At 37.9% G+C, this 20,554-nt stretch overlaps 1 protein-coding gene across 1 annotated transcript in view; it reads left to right on the top strand.

Annotated features, from left to right (window-relative positions):
- Positions 1-20,554, top strand: part of YEATS2 (YEATS domain containing 2) — a 120,566-nt gene that overhangs the window by 68,042 nt on the left and 31,970 nt on the right. Inside the window, exons 11-16 of the mRNA XM_041731650.1 lie at positions 6,760-6,999; positions 8,460-8,618; positions 10,695-10,798; positions 11,795-11,902; positions 12,370-12,552; positions 19,068-19,326. Coding sequence (XP_041587584.1) covers positions 6,760-6,999; positions 8,460-8,618; positions 10,695-10,798; positions 11,795-11,902; positions 12,370-12,552; positions 19,068-19,326 — 1,053 coding nt within the window. The remainder of the gene's footprint in view (positions 1-6,759; positions 7,000-8,459; positions 8,619-10,694; positions 10,799-11,794; positions 11,903-12,369; positions 12,553-19,067; positions 19,327-20,554) is intronic.

Here is a 20,554-nt window from a genome sequence, read left to right as displayed (position 1 = left end):
CTCACCGATAAAGCAGTCACATGAGCCAGTACCTGATACATGTGTGGAGAAAGGTAATATATTTTTCCTTGTATGGAAATGAATTTTTCCTTGTACAGAGGAGTCACTTTCTGGGGCATTCCTTTCTCTCATTTGCATAAATATCTTGAACTGCTGCCTATAGAGATTTAAGAATGTATGGAAAATAAATTTTCCATAAGTAGACATGCTGCATCTACTATATAGTCCAGATATGAAAATAGCCAAATTTTTTTTCTTCTCAGAAGTTTCTTTCATGAAGTTCTTCTGACATTTTATAGAACATTAAACTCACAAAAAGGGATCCCTGGGTGGCGCAGTGGTTTGGCGCTTGCCTTTGGCCCAGGGCGCGATCCTGGAGACCAGGGATCGAATCCCACGTCGGGCTCCCGGTGCATGGAGCCTGCTTCTCCCTCTGCCTGTGTCTCTGCCTCTCTCTCTCTCTCTGTGACTATCATAAATAAATAAAAATTAAAAAAAAAAATAAACTCACAAAAAGGCATTAAATGCTTATTTTTTTATGATTTTAATGGTTTCTTCTAATATGTTACAGGAAGACTTTTTGGTTTGGTTCTTAATTGTGTGAACAAGAAACTGAATGCTAAGTATCTAAGCTTATTTAAAATATAACAGGGCGCCTGGGTGACTCAGTTGGTTAAATGTCTGCCTTCGGCTCAGGTAATGATCCCAGAGTCCTGGGATCGAGCCCTGTATCAGGCTCCCTGCTCAGTGGGGAATCTGCTTCTCCCTGTTCCTCTGCTTCTCCACCACTCTCCCAGGCTTGTGCTCCTCTCTCCCTCTCTTGGTCATTCTCTCTCTCAAATAAATGATAAAGTCTTTAAAAGTAAAATATAATGGACACCACAGAAATACAAAGGATTATGAGAATACTATGAAAAATCATATGCCAACATATTGGACAACCTAGACAAAATGGATAAATTCCTAAAAAACATATACCCTCCCAAAACTGAATCAGGAAGCAGTGCCAAATTTGAACAGACCAATTACCATCAATGAAATTGAATCAGTACAAAAAATTCCTGGGATCCCTGAAAAGCTCAGTTGGTTGAGCATCCGACTTGGTTTCAGCTCAGGTTGTGAGCTCATGGTCGTGACATCAAGCCCGGTATTGGGCTCTGCACTCAGCAGGGAGTCTGCTTGAGATTTTCTCTCCTCCTGTCCTTCCCCCTACTTGCATGCATGTACACACATACTCTCTTTCTTTCTCAAAACAAACAAACAAACAAACCAAACACAACACACCTCTCAACAGAAGTCCAGAACTAGATGGTTTCACAGGTGAATTCTACTAAACATTTAAAGAAGAGTTAATACCTATTCTTTTCAAATTATTCTTAAAAATAGAAGAGAAAGGAAAGCTTCCTAATTCATTCTGTGAGGCCAGCATTACTCTGATACTGAAACCAGATAGACACTACAAAAAAAGAGAACTATAGGCCAATATCTCTGATGAACGTAGATGGAAAAATCCTCAACAAAATAGCTAACTGAATCCAATAGCAAATTTAAAAAATCATTGCCATGATCAGATGGATTTATTCCTGGGATGCAAGCATGGTTCAGTATTCCCAAATCGATCAAGATGATATATCACATTAATAAGAGAAAAGATTGAAAGCTATTTCAATAGATGCAGGAAAAGCATTTCACAAAGTACACCATTCCTGGTAAAAACCTTTAACAAAGTAAGTTTAAAGGAACATACCTTGACCTAATAAAGGCTATATATGAAAACTCACAACTAACATCATACTCAGTTCTCTCAAGGTTAGGAACAAGACAGGGATGTCCATTTTCACTGCTTTTAATTAACGTAGTACTGGAAGCCAGAACTATAGCAATTAGACAAGAAAAAGAAATAGAAGGTATCCACATTGGTAAGGAAGAAGTAAAACTGTCACTATTTGCAGATGACATGATACTCTGTATAGAAAACTCTAAAGACTCCACCAAGAAACTACTAGAATTGATAAATGAATTCAGTAAGGTCACAGGATACAAAATCAATGTACAGAAATCTGTTGCATTTCTGTACAGTAATAAATAAACAGCAGAAAGAGAAATAATCATATTTATTATAATTGTACCAAAAAGAATAAAATATCTGGGAGTAAACTTAATCAAGGAAGTGAAAGATTTATACTCTGAAAACTATAAAACATTGATGAAAGAAATTGAAGGTGACACAAACAAATGGGAAGGTATTCCATACTCAGAGATTGGAAGAACAAATATTGTTAACCTGTCCAGACTACTCATAGCAATCTGTAGATTTAATGTAATTCCTGTCAAGATACCAACAGCATTTTTCATAGAATGAGAACAGACTGTTATAAAATTTGTATGGAACCACAAAAGATCCTAAGGGGCACCCGAGTGGTGCAGTCGGTTGAGCCTCTGACTCTTGGTTTTGGCTCGGGTCATGGTCTCAGGGTCATGAGATTGAGCCCTGCACTGGGCTCCACACTCAACAGAGTCTGCTTGGGATTCTCTCTTCCTCTCCTTCTGTCCTTCCTTCTTGTGCTTTCTCTCTCTAAAATAAATAAGATCAATCTTGGTTTGTTTGTGTTTTTTTTTTTTAATGATTTTATTTATTTTAGGGAGAGAGACTGTGTGTGAGCAGGGGGCGGGGGAAGAAAGAGAGCAAGAATCTCAAGTAGATTCCTCAGTGAGTGCAGAGTCCAGTGCAGGGCTTGATTCCATGACCTGAGCTGAAATCAAGAGTTTTTTTTTTTTTTTTTTTAATTTTATTTATTTATTCATGAAAGACCTGGAGAGAGAGGCAGAGACACAGGCAGAGGGAGAAGCAGGCTCCATGCAGGGAACCTGATGTGGGACTCGATCCAGGGTCTCCAGGATCAGGCCCTGGGCCAAAGGCAGGCGCCAAACCGCTGAGCCACCCAGGGATCCCTGAGATCAAGAGTTGAACGCTTAACTGGGTGAGCCATCCAGGCACCCAATAAATAAGAAATATCTTAAAGGGGAAAAAAACCCCACCCAACTAAATAGCCAAAGAAGTCTTGAAAAAGAAAAAACTGGAGATATCAAAATTCCAGATTTCAAGATAATACAAAGCTATAGTAATCAAAACAGTATGCTGTGGTATTGACACAGAAAAAGACATGTAGATCAGTGGAACAGAATAGAAAACGCAGAAAACCCATGCTTATATGGTCACTTAATCTTCAACAAAGGAGGTGAGAATATGCAATGGGAAAAAGTCTTTTCAACAAATAGTTTTGGGAAAATTGAACAGCAGCATGCAAAAGTATGAAACTGGGCCACTTTGTTATACCATACACAAAAATAAACTCAAGATGGGTTAAAGATCTAAACGTGAAACCTGAAACCATAAAAATTTTAGTAGAGATTCTAGGCAATAATTTCTGTGACATCAACAGTAGTTGATCTACTAGAAGAGTAACACTTGATCTACTTGAAAACACTTGATCTACTAGAAAAGTAACACTTTTCTAGATACGTCTCCCAAGGTAAGGGAAACAAAAATCAACTACTGGGACTACATCAAAATAAAAAGCTTCGGCACAGCAAAAGAAATCAATAAAACTAAAAGAGTCTGTTGGATGGGGGAAGATATTTACAAATGACATATCTAAAATATATGAAGAACTTTTTTTTTTTTTTAAGATTTTATTTATTTACTCATGAGAGACACACAGAGAGAGGCAGCAGAGACACAGGCAGGGAGCCCGATGTGGGACTCGATCCGGGGTCCCCAGATCATGCCCTGGGCCGAAGGCAGCGCTAAACTGCTGAGCCACCTGGGATCCCTGAGATCAAGAGTTGAACGCTTAACTGGGTGAGCCATCCAGGCACCCAATAAATAAGAAATATCTTAAAGGGGAAAAAAAACCCACCCAACTAAATAGCCAAAGAAGTCTTGAAAAAGAAAAAACTGGAGATATCAAAATTCCAGATTTCAAGATAATACAAAGCTATAGTAATCAAAACAGTATGCTGTGGTATTGACACAGAAAAAGACATGTAGATCAGTGGAACAGAATAGAAAACGCAGAAAACCCATGCTTATATGGTCACTTAATCTTCAACAAAGGAGGTGAGAATATGCAATGGGAAAAAGTCTTTTCAACAAATAGTTTTGGGAAAATTGAACAGCAGCATGCAAAAGTATGAAACTGGGCCACTTTGTTATACCATACACAAAAATAAACTCAAGATGGGTTAAAGATCTAAACGTGAAACCTGAAACCATAAAAATTTTAGTAGAGATTCTAGGCAATAATTTCTGTGACATCAACAGTAGTTGATCTACTAGAAGAGTAACACTTGATCTACTTGAAAACACTTGATCTACTAGAAGAGTAACACTTTTCTAGATACGTCTCCCAAGGTAAGGGAAACAAAAATCAACTACTGGGACTACGTCAAAATAAAAAGCTTCGGCACAGCAAAAGAAATCAATAAACTAAAAGAGTCTGTTGGATGGGGGAAGCTATTTACAATGAATATCTAAAATATATGAAGAACTTTTTTTTTTTTTTAAGATTTTATTTATTTAATCATGAGAGACACACAGAGAGAGGCAGCAGAGACACAGGCAGGGAGCCCGATGTGGGACTCGATCCGGGGTCCCCAGATCATGCCCTGGGCCGAAGGCAGCGCTAAACTGCTGAGCCACCTGGGCTGCCCATATGAAGAACTTCTATAACTCAACACCAAAAAACAAATAATCCAATTAAAAATACAGGCAGAAGACATGAACAGACATTTCTCAAGACATACTGATGGTCAACACACATGAAAAGATGCACAACATAACCCATCATCAGGGAAATGCAAATCAAAACCTGCAAATGAGATGCCACCTCACACCTATCAGAATGACTAAAATAAAAAACATAGGAAAGAGCTGGTGGGAAAAAAAACCCACCCAACTAAATAGCCAAAGAAGTCTTGAAAAAGAAAAAACTGGAGATATCAAAATTCCAGATTTCAAGATAATACAAAGCTATAGTAATCAAAACAGTATGCTGTGGTATTGACACAGAAAAAGACATGTAGATCAGTGGAACAGAATAGAAAACGCAGAAAACCCATGCTTATATGGTCACTTAATCTTCAACAAAGGAGGTGAGAATATGCAATGGAAAAAAAGTCTTTTCAACAAATAGTTTTGGGAAAATTGAACAGCAGCATGCAAAAGTATGAAACTGGGCCACTTTGTTATACCATACACAAAAATAAACTCAAGATGGGTTAAAGATCTAAACGTGAAACCTGAAACCATAAAAATTTTAGTAGAGATTCTAGGCAATAATTTCTGTGACATCAACAGTAGTTGATCTACTAGAAGAGTAACACTTGATCTACTTGAAAACACTTGATCTACTTGAAAACACTTGATCTACTAGAAAACCCCCTCATCAGGCTCCGTGTTCAGCAGAGAGTCTCTGAGATTCTCTCTCCCTCTCTCCTCCTGCCCCTTTCCCCCATAAATAAATATACTTTTTTTAAATACACCTTAAAAAAATTAACAAAGCTATTTCAACTATGACATTTTTTCATTTAATAAGTATATAATAAGTGTATTGTAATTAGGTCACTTCTGTGACTTATACATTTAAGATAGAAAATGTTCTTCTTTTTTTTAAGATTTTATTTATTCATGAGAGACATAGAGAGAGAGGCAGAGACATAGGCAGAGGGAGAAGCAGGCTCCCTGCTAGGAGCCTGATGTGGGACTTGATCCCAGAGCCTGGGATCACAACCTGAGCCAAAGGCAGACGTTCAACCACTGAGCCACCCAGGTGCCCCATAAAACTGGTTCTAAATGGTATCAGTTTAATTTCTAAACCTACATTTTATTTTTATTTTTATTTCTATTTTTTTAAGAGAGTGGAGGGAGGGGTACAGGAGGAAAGAGAGAATCTCAAGCAGACTTCATGCTTAGTGTAGAGCCTGACACATGGCTCAGTCTCACAAGCCTGCATGACTTGAGCTGAAGTCAAGAGTCAGACACTTAACCAACTTCACCATCCAGGTGCCTTTCTAACCCTACATTTTAATGTGATGTTAATATTTTGGTCCTTTTATAAATCTCAACTTTTATTTCTCTTTAAATTTCAGTTGCATCTTCATGGGCATTTAATAAAATAGGACATTATTAGATTAAGTGAATGCTTTTGAGTTTTCTTCTTTTCTAATTTAAACAGTTTTCAATTCAGAACATAATAAACAGGGGCAGCCCAGGTGGCTCAGCAGTTTAGCGCCGCCTTCAGCCCAGGATGTGATCCTGGAGCCTCAGTATCGAGTCCCACGTCAGGCTCCCTGCATGGAGCCTGTTTCTGTCCCTCTGCCTGTGTCTCTGCCTCTCTCTCTCTCTCTCTGTATGTGTCTCTCATGAATAAATAAAATCTTTGAGAAAAAAAAAAAACAACATAATAAACATGTGCTTTTTATATTGTACGTACTTAATAGTTAATGTTTTCTATTTTTTTCTAACTTTTGAAAAAAATTTTAATAAGATGATTCTGAACATGATAATTTACATTTCACCCAAATATATGTAAAGGGTTTATAAGTATTGTCAGCTGTATGTATTTTACCAGGAAGTGTTTTAAATGGTTGTTGAAGTGGTAAGGGATTTTTATCATTTCATTCTTTTCCCACAGTGGTAAGGTTTTATTATTTCTAAGTGATTCATGACTTATCATTTGCCTGTTTCATTTCAAATAGGCTTCCCAGCCAACACTGAAGCTGAGAGACACACTACATTTTATTCTTTGCCATCTTCATTGGAACGAACACCCACCAAAATGACAGCATCCCAGAAAGTTACCTTTTGTTCTCATGGCAATTCAGCTTTTCAGCCAATTGCATCAAGCTGCAAAATTGTGCCTCAAAGTCAGGTTCCTAATCCTGAGTCACCTGGAAAATCCTTCCAACCCATCACCATGAGCTGCAAGATTGTTTCAGGTATAAGATGATGTGTGTCAAGTTGAAGTGTATAAAAATTGTAATAACCAAGGAAAGTATTATGGCTTTTTTAAAAAGTTCTTTTAAGTAGGGTTTTTGTTTAATAAGTGAGTTAATCAGTACTGATTAGCAAAGTTATCAACAAAGGAAAAACAAAAGTCATTTCATATGAAAACAATTTTTGAATAGGAAAGAAGTGAAATTCAAAGCAGTCAGGTTTTCATCTCAAGGATTGGTGGAAGGTAAAATGTTTACCAGGATGTATGGTTGAAGCTAAGGTAGGAATTAAGTTTTTGAGTTATATATGGAAACTAGAATGACTAATAATAAGAACACTTTAAAGGCCTTTTGGTGTGGAGTTAAAGCTTCAAAGGTGGGAATTGGTTTGGAATTGAATTTTCTTTTATACTAATCACACTAGAAAATTACTCATTCCTGTTACCAGTAGGAAATTCTGAGCCTTCACCTTGACTGAGATTGGATTATCTACTGTCTCATGACAGTTTCACATTTATGTTAGGTAGACTTCTGATGGGATTATGCTTAATGGTTTAGGTTGTACCACTTGAGAAAGGGCAGGAAAGAGTCAGTAGAAATATCTAGGCAGTGGAAATCTTCTATATATGAAGGGGGTAGAAAAGGAGTCCTCCGTGCTAAAAATAGACAAGCAAAAATATAATCCAAGTCTTCAAAATTGATGAAAGGTGAGGAACATGTAATTTTACCTCCCAGTTAGAAGCATTTTGGAACTTCTTGCTTCATACGAGAAATAGACTTAAAATAAATATTAAATACAAGTTGATTTGAAGTTTAGAGAAATTTATGGAAGATAGATTTGATTGATAAAAAACCATTGGGATGTTGACTGATACAGGGGTAACATTTGAGAGTGTTCTCGGGAATAGGAATCTCTGGATCGTAGCTGTGATTTAGTATTGACAGACTTGTTTTGGGTGGGTGAAATTCATGTTTTCCTATAGGAAAGTAATTGTAAATCAAGGCTCCTGGTTTGTAAGCCTTGCTGTTTCACATAACGAATTTCCTGTAATTTTAGTGTCTTTGACTAACCATTATTATAACAGTTTTCCCAAGTTATTAAGAGTTTGGTTAGGGATTCAGGAGTTCCACGCTGTTATGTGAAGCTCTGCTTTTTGAATTTAATGGATGGTTGTGTTGGGGGGAATTTTGTTAAGGTATAGATTTGTATTTAGTAGGTCTGGAGTAGCACCTCACAATATGTTTCTCAAAAGCTCCCTATTGATGCTGATGTAAGGTATAGAGAGGGAAACACACTAATCCCCAACTCAGCCAACGGCTACTGTTTGATCAGTACCTGAAACATCCTGTCCCATTCTCTTTTCCCAGTTTGTCACCTTTGTTCTCTGTTCACCATTTCCTTAGATGGGTGGAGTATATCTTTTTTGTTTAGTTTATTTTGTTTCTCTTTTTTATTAATAAAGGTTCCCCCATATCAACTCCAAGTCCATCACCGCTGCCTCGAACCCCAACTTCCACTCCAGTCCATGTGAAACAAAGCACTGCCAGCTCTGTCATTAATAATCCTTATGTTATCCTGGATAAACCAGGGCAGGTTATTGGAGCTACCACTCCCACTACAGGTATGCATTTGATCAATATTTCTGCATCCAAAAGATTTGATCTTTTGTGAGATGAAATCTTAGTAGGACTTATGTAGCCATATAATGGGAGAATGAAATCTTCGATTTGATTCAAGAAAGGACATATAGAACAGTAAATCCAGTGGTATTTCTCTGAGGGAAGATGTACTTTATGTAAAATTTATACTTTTTAGGAATTTACTTCAGTTTTCTTTTTAATTTCTAAAGACTAAAAGTGAACCATAATTAATTTTCTTAAAAAAAAAAAACCCAAAACTTAATTTTGTTTTCATTTGGAAGACATTCTCTTTGGGCTTACAAGCAGTGTGGTTATTTTCCATATTTAAGCTTCAGGAAAGAATACCTTTGTGGGCCACGTATATTTCTTACCAAATAAAAAAATTACCTTTACTTTTCTGTGAATAAGTAAATTTTGTGTGTGGGAGGGAAATTGAACTCTGCAGTTATAAAAAGGGACCTCTGATACGAATAAGAACTGGATTTATTGTGTCGTCATAATTTCCAATAACTACAGAGTGCTTTTTACAGTTTTTCCAAGACTTTTGCTAACATTATTTTATGTATTCGCTTCAGTTAAACTATGGGAACACGTGCTTCTAAGTGCAAACTTTCTATAGCTTTCACTTTTTATTTTATTTTTTTATTTTTATTTATTTTTTTTTTTAATTTTTTATTTATTTATGATAGTCACAGAGAGAGAGAGAGAGAGAGGCAGAGACACAGGCGGAGGGAGAAGCAGGCTCCATGCACCGGAGCCTGATGTGGGATTCGATCCCGGGTCTCCAGGATCGCGCCCTGGGCCAAAGGCAGGCGCCAAACCGCTGCGCCACCCAGGGATCCCTAGCTTTCACTTTTAATTAAGAGAAATAGTGAAAAGAGAAGTAACTATAAGGTAATGAGACTGATTTAAAATTTTTTAAACATATTGATTTTAACACATGACTGTATGTTGGATCTTTCCAAGTAGTTTTTTTGGAAAAGTTAGGTCCTTTAACAGTGATTAGAATTATGGAAGTCCTTTAAAAAATGTTGCTTTCAGAAATTACTTAATAGCCTTTTGATTATATTTAGGGATATCAAATAGGTATCCTTTGAGGATGTTTAGTTTTAGGAACTAGCCAAATTCTTTGCAGGCAAGTTTGATAAATGGAGCATGTGATCAGATACCATTTTTGGTCTTGCCTTATTTTTGACTATGGATAATGGGACTTTTTTTTTTCTTTTAAGATTTTATTTATTTGAAAGAGAGCACAAGCAGAGGGTGCAACAGAGGGAGAGCAGGCTCCCCACTGAACAGAGAGCCTGACTTGGGGTTCAGTCCAGGATCATGGCCTGAGCCAAAAGCAGACGCTTAACCAACTGCTGCCCAAGTGCCCCATAGATGATGGGACTTGTTTTTATCAGACCCTAAAGGCAGTTGTACAGATGGCCTATAAACTGTTTAATGTCAGCAGCACTATGGAATAGGTATAATCTCCTAGTGAGGAGGCTTTGAAGAAGCTAGCTTTCGTTCAGATTCATACATTTGGTACATTGTTACATAACCAATATCCTTGCATTCTGGTATCTGTCTCTGTATACAGGTAGTAGAGTATGTTATGTCTAATTACTCACTTTTCTACATGTCCTTACTTGTCTACTTTTAAGTTAATGAAGTGGCTAATTTCATGGGAGGAACCCTTAAGTATTTTTTCTGTAATAATTTCATAATTTCATAGTTGTGAGTTTTCAACCCTTACAAGTGAAAAATAGTGGGAGGGGCAGCCCCAGTGGTGCAGCGGTTTAGCGCCGCCTGCAACCCGGAGCGAGATCCTGAAGACCAGGGATCGAGTCCTGCGTCGGGCTCCTGTGTGGAGCCTGCTGCTCCCTCCTCCTGTGTCTCTGCCCCTCTCTCTCTCTCTCTCTCTCTCTCTCTCTCTGTCTATCATAAATAAATAAATCTTAAAAAAAAAAGAAAAATAGTGGGAAAAGGGGGAGGGTAGTGGAAAATGCTTTAAACTTCCATTTTGTACATTTTACTTTGTACTTTATTTTAAAATCTGCCTTGCTTATCAGGAAGTCCTACAAACAAGCTCTCTACTGCCTCCCAGGCCTCCCAAGGAACAGGTTCCCCTATTCCTAAAATTCATGGAAGTAGTTTTGTAACATCTACTGTCAAGGTAACACTCTTATTGCATTATTGCACTTTTCTAGTTTATAAAGACAGTAAGTTCAAGGTCAGCAAGAATTTGTTGGTTGATAATGCAAATTTCATTAAGTAGAATCTTCAAACTAATAAGTATCTTGAAGATCATTTATTCCAGACTCCCCTACCTTCCTCTTGGTCTTTTCCTAGTGTGAAAAATGTTCCTCAACACTTTTATTAGTTGGATGTTCAGTATCTATTTGAAAACTTACTCTGATGAGGAGGCAGCTGTTTTTAGGAGTGGTCAGCTTTGTTACAGATTTTTCCTTATAAAAATATTCATCTGGCAGTATGCTATTTTTCTTCCTATGTTTGTCCAGTAAAGAGTGATTGTGTATTTTTTCTATACGTCAGCCATGTAGTTACCTGAAAATAATTTTTATCATTCCACAATTTATCTTTTTTTTTTTCCCCCTCAGGGTAAAGAAGCCTTTAAAATTAGAACTTCAAATATGATTTGACTTGTTCAGCTAATAGATACCTAGATACCTAGAGTGCTGGGTATCTGCTCACCGTTTGGTTCAAGTATATACTGAACCACTCGAACCTGTTTTTTTTTTTTTTTTTCTCGAACCTGTTTATTTATTTAGTGATTAGGCTCTAGGGATAGAAAAGAAAGAAAATACAGTGCCAGGCCTTAAGTGTCTTACCATCAGGCAGGGGACTAGACATGTAAATCAATGAGTCAACCAAATATTAGAGGCATATCATAGGAGACTTCCCAGCATACACTGGGGCACAGGTGAATAGTGCCAGTTTATAGCCTTTTCTTGCATTTGGTTTCTGAAACAATATTAAAATGCTAGTGTGGGGGCTGACGACCCCAAAGAGTTTTGAGCTTTTGATTTTCTTTTACTTTTTGGTTATGTTGCTAGAGAATGTCACAGGTTTATATTAAATATAAGGGACTGGAATATCTGAAATCACTTATTTTATCCTAATTGTATAATGTGTATTTTTACATACACAGCAGGAGGATTCTTTGTTTGCATCTATGCCACCTCTTTGTCCAATTGGGAGTCACCCTAAGGTTCAAAGTCCCAAACCTGTAACTGGAGGACTTGGAGCTTTCACAAAAGTGAGTATTTATTAGGACATTATCACATAAGACAATATGGTTTTGTTATATAATTATTTTGTGGCATGTTGGGAGTTGGCTACCCTACAACATGTAAATTTTTAATTCTAAGACCACATCCTACTACTGTGACATGTTTCCATATATTTAGTGGTGTCCACAGGGCAGCCCTTGGTATCTAGCAAGATCTCCTGAGAGCACAAGCTGTGTGTGCCACCAAAATCTAGAACAAATGGACTAGGTTGAGTTGCAGAAACACAGGATCAAATCCAGATCCTCCTTTTCATCCCTCTGATAACTTTCATGGATTGTATTTAAGCAGTATTTTTACCTTCTAGTGGAGTCATTTTTTTTTTTATAGACCAAGCTTCATTAATTCATTAATTTCTGCAAGCAGAATAGATTCAAATATTAGTGGCTTTATTCATAGGATGATCATTCAGTGTCATTATCATGTTTGTTGCCAGGTAATCATCAAACAGGAACCTGGTGAAGCTTCTCATGTGCCTGCAACAGGAGCTGCTAGCCAGTCACCACTCCCTCAGTATGTGACTGTGAAAGGGGGTCACATGATAGCTGTGTCCCCTCAAAAACAGGTCCTAACAGCTGGAGAAGGGACTTCCCAGTCACCAAAGATTCAGCCCTCCAAGGTTTGTGTTGGGTAGGGTTGGGGAGATCAATATGTAAATGAACATTAGGTGCCTTAAATAATAGGTAGGTGCTGACAAAATTCAGATGACAGGGTTGCTGCCCCTAGAAAATCCTGTAGATGGAAGTCCTGTTGGAAAAGCAAGTTAGTGTTAAACCCGTCTGCTCTTGCAGTAATCATTGACAAGAGCAGGGGCACATCTTACAGAGAGGGCTCAGGAATAGTCAAGAGGCAAAGGGATACTTATTATCTCTCTGGCAGTGAAGGTTATAGATTTCATGACACAATTTCCCAATTGATTCAGGTGTAAAATGGGTAGCTAACAGGACCAAGGTCTACTGTTTTATTTATTTCTAGTAGGTGAGTGCTGTTAGTTTACAACTCTAATGTCCAGGCTCTGTGATCTGTTTACTGATTCTTGACTCTTTAGAGAATTTATTTGCTTTATAATTTGGAAGTGTGGGGAATTAATATAATGATAAAATGGCATGTAGGTCCATGTTTTCCTGCATTGGTTGTGCTTATGAATGCCTGTGTGTGTGATGTTCTCATTTACATGCTATCTGTTCTCCTCAGACAACCTTGCAGGGTGGGTACTCTCAACTCCCATTTTCCAAATGAGGAAACTGAGAGGTCAAGCAGCTTCCTTGTGAGCGTTTAGCTAATAAGTGACACAGGAACCTGGGTCTGCTGAGCCCCAAATCTCCCATTGCAGGGCTAATTAAAATTTGTGAGCCATTGTCTGGAACCTAAGCATGATTTTAGAACATAACAGAGTTAAAATATCTCATTTTGGTGGCAGATACATTCTGTAGCTATCAAGAATATTATGTGAAGTGTTTGTTTTTCAACTTGAAAGTCAGCCTATCTAGGGATAGATGAATTGCTCTGAGAGGAATACCTTTTTTTTTAAATTATTTGAGGGGCGGAGCAGGCCATGAGCAGGGGGGAAGGGCAGAGGCAGAGGGAGAGGGAGAAGCAGGTTCCCTACTGAGCAGGGAGCCTGACACGGGACTCCATCCCAGGACCCTGGGATCATGACCTGAACTGAAGGCAGAGGCCCAATTGACCGAGCCATCCAAGGTGCCTCAAGAGGAACGCTTTAAAATAGAATAGGGCTAGAAAAAGGGCTTTAGATATTTTGGTTTAGGCTAGATAACTGCACATGGATTTTGACAAAAATTTGTATAATTCTAAAATATGTATGGTTTGTTCTCAAATCTGTAAGAGTCCATTAACTACTTTCCCAAACTTAGCTGGTCATGAGTTATCTGATAATTAAAAATGTCTAGATAGGGATCCCTGGGTGGCGCAGTGGTTTGGCGCTTGCCTTTGGCCCAGGGCGCGATCCTGGAGACCCGGGATCGAATCCCACATCAGGCTCCCGGTGCATGGAGCCTGCTTCTCCCTCTGCCTATGTCTCTGCCTCTCTCTCTCTCTCTCTCTGTGACTATCATAAATAAATAAAAAATTAAAAAAAAAAATTAAAAAAAAAATGTCTAGATACTAAGGCCCTCATCTCATACTTTCTGAATACCCTCATACCCTAATCTCAAACTCTTCTTGGGAGCCCTGGGAATCTGGATTTTTATCAAGTTCTGCTGACTCACGATTCAACAAATTTAGGAACCACCAAGCTATAACATCACATTTGACTTTGGGGCTTTCCTAACCTGACTAACTGAGACAGGCACCCCTATCTGCTTCCTAATGCTCTTGCTATCGTTTTGGCCCTAGGAGTAAGCTCTCGTCAAAGTCCTTTCATGAGTCAGTTATTGTTATCTGGACTTGCTACTCGGACACATCGTCATTCTTCAGAATCTATTTTGTTTCACCAAAGATACATGGAATAGCTGAGTTAGGTTTTTGAGTCAATATAGCATTGCTGTTTATGCCCAGAAGCTCTGGACAAGTTAGTTTCACTTTTTTACGCTTTGCTTTTTACAAATCCACCCCTCTGTAATCCTGAACAGCTGTATTGGCTTTCTTGTCACATTGCCATCTACTTAGTGACAATGTAGGACTAAAAAAAAGTAGATGGTTTTGTGCTAGAATGCCCTGAATAAAGTTTAAGGGCACCAGAAAAAGCCACAGAAGAGTGTGAAAGAAATGTACAGAAGCAGAAGAGCATGAGGAAAGACATTTCCTGTTTATCCAGGAAATTTAGTACATGCTTTGGACTCCAGATAAGGACTGTCTGCAAGTACAGACTGTCCCTGGTTATTGGTGTGAAGTGCATTCCCAGAAATTATGCCAGAAAACAGAAGGGTGAACAAAAAGATACTGTTTTACCTTCCATTCAACTTTGGCTTATCTTTTTTCATGAAAATAAAGAGAAGTGCTGCTTTTGCCATAAAATGGGACATCTGAGCACTTAGTGGGTTCTTGTGGGAAGGAAGGAGTGTGGCATAGTAAAAACAATGCGAGCTTTGAAATTAGAGCTTGTTACAAATCTCAGCCACTTACACACTACCTGTGTGACCTGGACAGGTTTGTCTTTCGGAACCTTGTTTTTTTCATCTAGTAAAGGAATAATACCCTCTGTCTTTCAGAGTTGTAGGAGAATTAGTAGAGATAATTGTATAGAAAAGGGGATCTCTGGGTGGCTCAGCGGTTTAGTGCCTGCCTTCAGCCCAGGTCGTGATCCTGGAGTCCCGGGATCGAGTCCCACATCAGGCTCCCTGCGTGGAGCTTGTTTCTCCCTCTGTCTCTGTCTCTGCCCCCCCCCCCCCGTGTCTCTCATGAATAAATAAATAAAAATCTTAAAAAAAAAAAAGAAAAGAAAGAAAGAAATCATTGTATAGAAAGAACTTAGCACAGAGCAAGTACTCAATAAATAGTAGTAGCTAATGTTACCTGAGGAAGGACAAGTCCCATGTTAAGTACATGCGTTAAGTACATGGCAGTTCTTATCATTGAGTACTAAATTGTAATTGGCTGTATTTTTCAGTGTCTAGAAGAAAAATTAGATACATAGAATCTTCACTTTCTGGTTCTTAAAGTAAATTCTGACTTGTAGAGGTCTGTACAGGACACAAACAAAAACATTGAGTCAGAGTAAAGTATTTGTAACAATATAGAACAAAGGGTGTCTGCTTTGTGAAACCAGAAGGAAAGTAGGCATGTAAAGAGAAGTGTTGTGGAATGGGAGGAGTTCAGGTTCTAGGCTAAAATGTTGTATTGTTTAAAAAAAAAAGCAAAACTAAATGTCTTACTTAAGAGTCTTCCTTATGATGTCCATAGACAGCTGTGTGTAGGATTTTTCCCCATAGAATGCCAGACTTCCTCATTCTCTTTTTTCAAACAAAAGGGGAGGAGGTTAATCTTGTGAGTGGTATGCTCCTACTGGATAAGCTCACTAATAAAAACTGCCCTCCTGTGGCCAACTTGGGATACCACATTTATTTAGCTCTTGGAGGGATTAAGTATGTCATATTCTGGAAAATTTGAAGCAGTTGAGTAAGGATAGAGGTTGGTACAAGGTGGAAAAAGCAAGTTAAGATGCATGGAATTTTAGAAAAGAAAAAAACTGGTCTAATGAATCCATATATATTTTCCTTTTAAGATTTTTTTGCTTTCTTTGTTGGCTCTTAAGAGCATGAAAATAGATTATGTGTAATTTAGCTTATGCAGTGAATTATTAAGCTTGATATATTTAAGAAATGTGAAGACTCTTAGGAAAAAAGTTTGGCTTCTGTAATAGTAGAGAAATCCAAAAACCAAAAGCTTAAGTGTTTTTCTCACACATAAAAGACCTGTAGGCAGTTCTAATATGTTGGCTCCAAAATCATCAAGAATCTAGACTCCTATCTTGTTGCTCTGCCATTTTCAAAATTTGGTTCTCAGCTTGTGGGCAAAGATGGCCATTTCATTTTATGCTACCATGTTCATATTTCTGGCCAGCAGGAAGAGAAAAGGGGGTGCGGGGAGGCATAACCCAAAAGTTGCTCTCATCACTTCTCTTCCTATCCTTTTAGCCAGAAATGAGATGACCAACACTAGGCTAGATAGAAAATGTTCTATGTGGCTATGTCCCTAGCTGGAAACTGGGGGCTCTCTTACCATGAGAGAGAAAACAAGAATGGTTATCAGGATTCAGCTGACACTTTCTGCCATTACCCAAAAATGGTTTTCTAAATTAAGAAACTGTTTTCCATAAATATATAGAAAAGTTCTTTTTTTGAGAGTGAGAGTGAGCAATCAACAGTAGTGGGGGAGAGAAAGAGAATCTTAAGTAGGCTCCACACCCAGTAGGGAGCCCAATGTGGGGAAGAGGTTTTGATTAATAAGAAGAGTTTCTGGGCAGCCCCGGTGGCTCAGCGGTTTAGCACCACCTTCAGACCAGGGCGTGATCCTGGAGACCTGGGATCAAGTCCCGCATTGGGCTCCCTGCATGGAGACTGCTTCTCTCTCTGCCTGTGTCTCTGCCTCTCTCTCTGTGTCTCTCATGAATAAATAAACAAAAATCTTAAAAAAGTTTCTACATCCACATCTGTGAGGTAGAGCAGGGTGACTGTGCCCAGCTCTGTGGCTACAGCCACACTCCATGTTGCCTGCAGAATGAGGCTCACAGTCAGAATAAAGAGATTTGGATCATCCTAAGGCATTGTTTTAACCAAGCCAGGATAGTGGGAGGATTTTTTTTTTCTTCGTTCTAAGTTAACTTGTTTTTTTTTCCCCATTGGTTCTTTGAGTCTTTTGTTTCTTTCTTTCCCTCCTTTGTTAAATTTACATAAAAGTGGAGAGACTATTATAATGAATCCTGTATGCCCGCTACCCAGTTTCAATAATTATCAGCATTTTGCTAATCTTCTTTCTCTTCTAGGATATTTTAAAGCAGATACCAGATGTTGCATACTTTAATTTCTATTTGACTAAATCTAGGATTTACAGTGAAGGTTTTCTGCCCTAGCTGAATGTGGATCCATTGATGTTCTCCATCCTTTGAGGCTCTATGTAGCCTCATAGATTACAGTTCTTCAGTTAATAATAAGTGTCATGGGCAGCAGCAGTCATTTACTGTGTACATTATATCTTATGAGATAAATATTATCTATATTTTATAAATGAGATGTCTAAGGCTAAAGCTCAGAAACATTAAATAACTTATCTAGCTACTGATGGAACAGTAGCTGGGAAGCTACTGATAAGCTACTTATCTAGCTACTGATGGAACAAAGCTGGGAAGCCAAGTCTGGCTGCTTATAAAATCTTGTACTCTTTCTTCTGTGTTATACTGTGGTTTATAACTGTTGATTAGAGGACCATTTCCTTTATATCAACCATAGTGTCCAAACACATGGCAAATGTGTTTTACTGTATTTACATTCTTTGAAAAGAAACCATGTATGATTTAGTAATTATTTAACGTAAAAGTTCCATTTACCAGTTGTATATGGTTTATCGTTTTCTTCTACTTCTTATGTAATCCTATTATTGGTAATCCTATCATTAATTTAGAAAGATTCTAAAATAAAATACAAAGAATAATATAATCAATGCTCACATATCCTCCAACCAAAATGAGCATGCTCATATTTATTTCATCTCATATATTTTCCCCAAATAAAACAGGACAGAGTTGAAGTCTACTTTGTTCTTACCAAAAGCAACACTGTAATGAATTGGGATGTGTAGCTTTCCAGTTCATACTTTTATTGCATAAATCCATAGCCATAAATAACATGTAATGTGTGTGTTTCGAAGATTTATATTAGAGATATTTACACTTATATTTTTCTGCAGCTCTCCAGTGTTTGTACTGTCAGAGTTTGTTGATGCTGATATCTGTAGTTCTAGTTCATTTTTACTAATGTATGCTATTCCGTTGTCTGACTTGTACCACAGTTTATCCATTCCTCTACCTGTAGACCTAAAGCATGTTGTTACATGTTATAGACATTAAGTTTGTTAACATTTTTTGTAATTATAAACAATACTACCTTGGATGTTATGAATATGTTCCCTTTAACACAGGTCTAAGGTTTCTCTAGGATGTATTTCTAAAAGAGGAATTGTTTTAACACGGGATAGGTGAATTTTCAGTTTGAGTAGATATGCCTATAATACCTCTCTGGAGTGGCTGTACAAATTTACTTTTCTTTCAGCAGTGAACAAATGTTCCTGTTTCCCCATACTCTCCAGCCACTTCTTGATGGAGTAAGTAAATAAATAAATAAATAAATAAATAAATAAAATTAAATAATAAGTGGGTAAGTAGAATTTTTTTCTTTACATTTCTGTATTTTCTAAGTTTTTTATTTAAACATATAAAATAAGTTCTAGATAGTAGCTGGGGTTAAGACGAAAACCATAGCCTTTTATTGTAATAACATCCAAAATGTAAAAAATTCTGTCATTCACACATCATAGGTAGCATTTCTAGGCGATGAAATTAGACTCCATGTTTTATATCTAGGACTTTGCCTTGTTCTCTGATAGAGTGACTGTTCTGTTCTAAGAGCCCTTGAAAGGACTGAGAAGAAGCACTGGTGGATTATTCTCTATTTTCAACAGGTTGTTGGGGTGCCAGTTGGGTCTACTTTACCTTCAACAGTGAAACAGGCTGTGGCGATCAGTGGTGGCCAAATCCTTGTAGCCAAGGCCAGCTCTTCTGTTGCCAAAGCAGTTGGTCCAAAGCAAGTTGTGACCCAAGGAGTTGCCAAAGCAATTGTGAGTGGAGGTGGAGGAACCATTGTTGCTCAGCCAGTGCAAGCCTTAACCAAGGCTCAGGTCACTGCTGCTGGCCCTCAGAAGAGTGGATCCCAGGGTTCAGGTAACTGATACTGATTGGGTCCCTTTCAGCAGCAGGCCTTTAATATATAAACTGTTCTTTGCTAGTAGTTTTATTTGGTATTTGGTTCTAAGAAAACCTATTAGGTTGATGCATAATGAGTATATAAAAACATGTTAATTTTTTTCAGGTAGCATTTTACATAGAAGTCTATAAAGCAGTTTACTTTAAGGAGCATGTGTGTGTTTTAGCAAGAGTAATAAAAATAGAGCATATTTCTTGATAGTGGTTTCAGGTCTGAAAGATAATTTTCATTTGCCCTTATCTCCACTTTGGATTGTATTCAGACTTAAAATCTTGGGATGGTCATTTGTCAGCAGCATTTTGAGATACTGAACTAATGCTTTCTCTACCAAACAAGTTTAAACACCTTGGATGTGTTTGAAGCCTTGATATGTTGTTTTTATGAGAGCATGAAAAAATATACCTAAGGCATTAGATGCACTAAGTTTTGAAGGTCTCGATGAGGCTAAAGAATTATTGCAGTGAATTAGAAGGATGATGGTAGCGGATATCTGAATCATATTGTACACCTGCTACTCACACTGTGTTCATTACACTTGAGTTAAAAAATTAAAAAAGAAAACATAAAAGCTAAATAATAAATTGAAAGAATAACCAGAATCAACTTTATATAAAACATAAAAAAGATTTAGAAGAAGGGATCCCTGGGTGGCGCAGCGGTTTGGCGCCTGCCGTTGGCCCAGGGCGCGATCCTGGAGACCTGGAATCAAATCCCACGTCGGGCTCCTGGTGCATGGAGCCTGCTTCTCCCTCTGCCTGTGTCTCTGCCTCTCTCTCTCTGTATGTGTGACTATGATAAATAAATAAAATAAAATAAAATAAAAAAGATTTAGAAGAAAAAGGGAAAAGAAGGAAGTGGATGTCCAAAATAAAGATTTCAGAGGTGGTGAGTTGTTGGTGATGGCAGAGTCCATTTGTGGCATTAAAAATGAGTGTTTGCAATGTTGGAGGAAGTGATCTTTGGAGTTTAGAAAATGAGGTGCCTGAGAAGCTAGATAATTAAGTCACTGATAGTGCTATCACTGAGGATGACGATCATTGGCTTTAGAGCAAGACTGAGTCAGGAGTCAGTCTTCAGCAAGTGAGGGGAAGTGATTGGGAGTTCAGTAAATGAGCACAGAAAAGAGGGTTAAGGTGGTAGAGCCAAGCAGGAGCCAGTAGGTTTTTCTTCTGAAATGAGGGGTAA

The sequence above is a fragment of the Vulpes lagopus genome, chromosome 17 (assembly GCF_018345385.1).
Source record: "Vulpes lagopus strain Blue_001 chromosome 17, ASM1834538v1, whole genome shotgun sequence".
Taxonomy (NCBI): domain Eukaryota; kingdom Metazoa; phylum Chordata; class Mammalia; order Carnivora; family Canidae; genus Vulpes; species Vulpes lagopus.
Note: the sequence above shows the minus strand (reverse complement) of the source record. Positions and strands in the feature narration are given on the sequence as shown.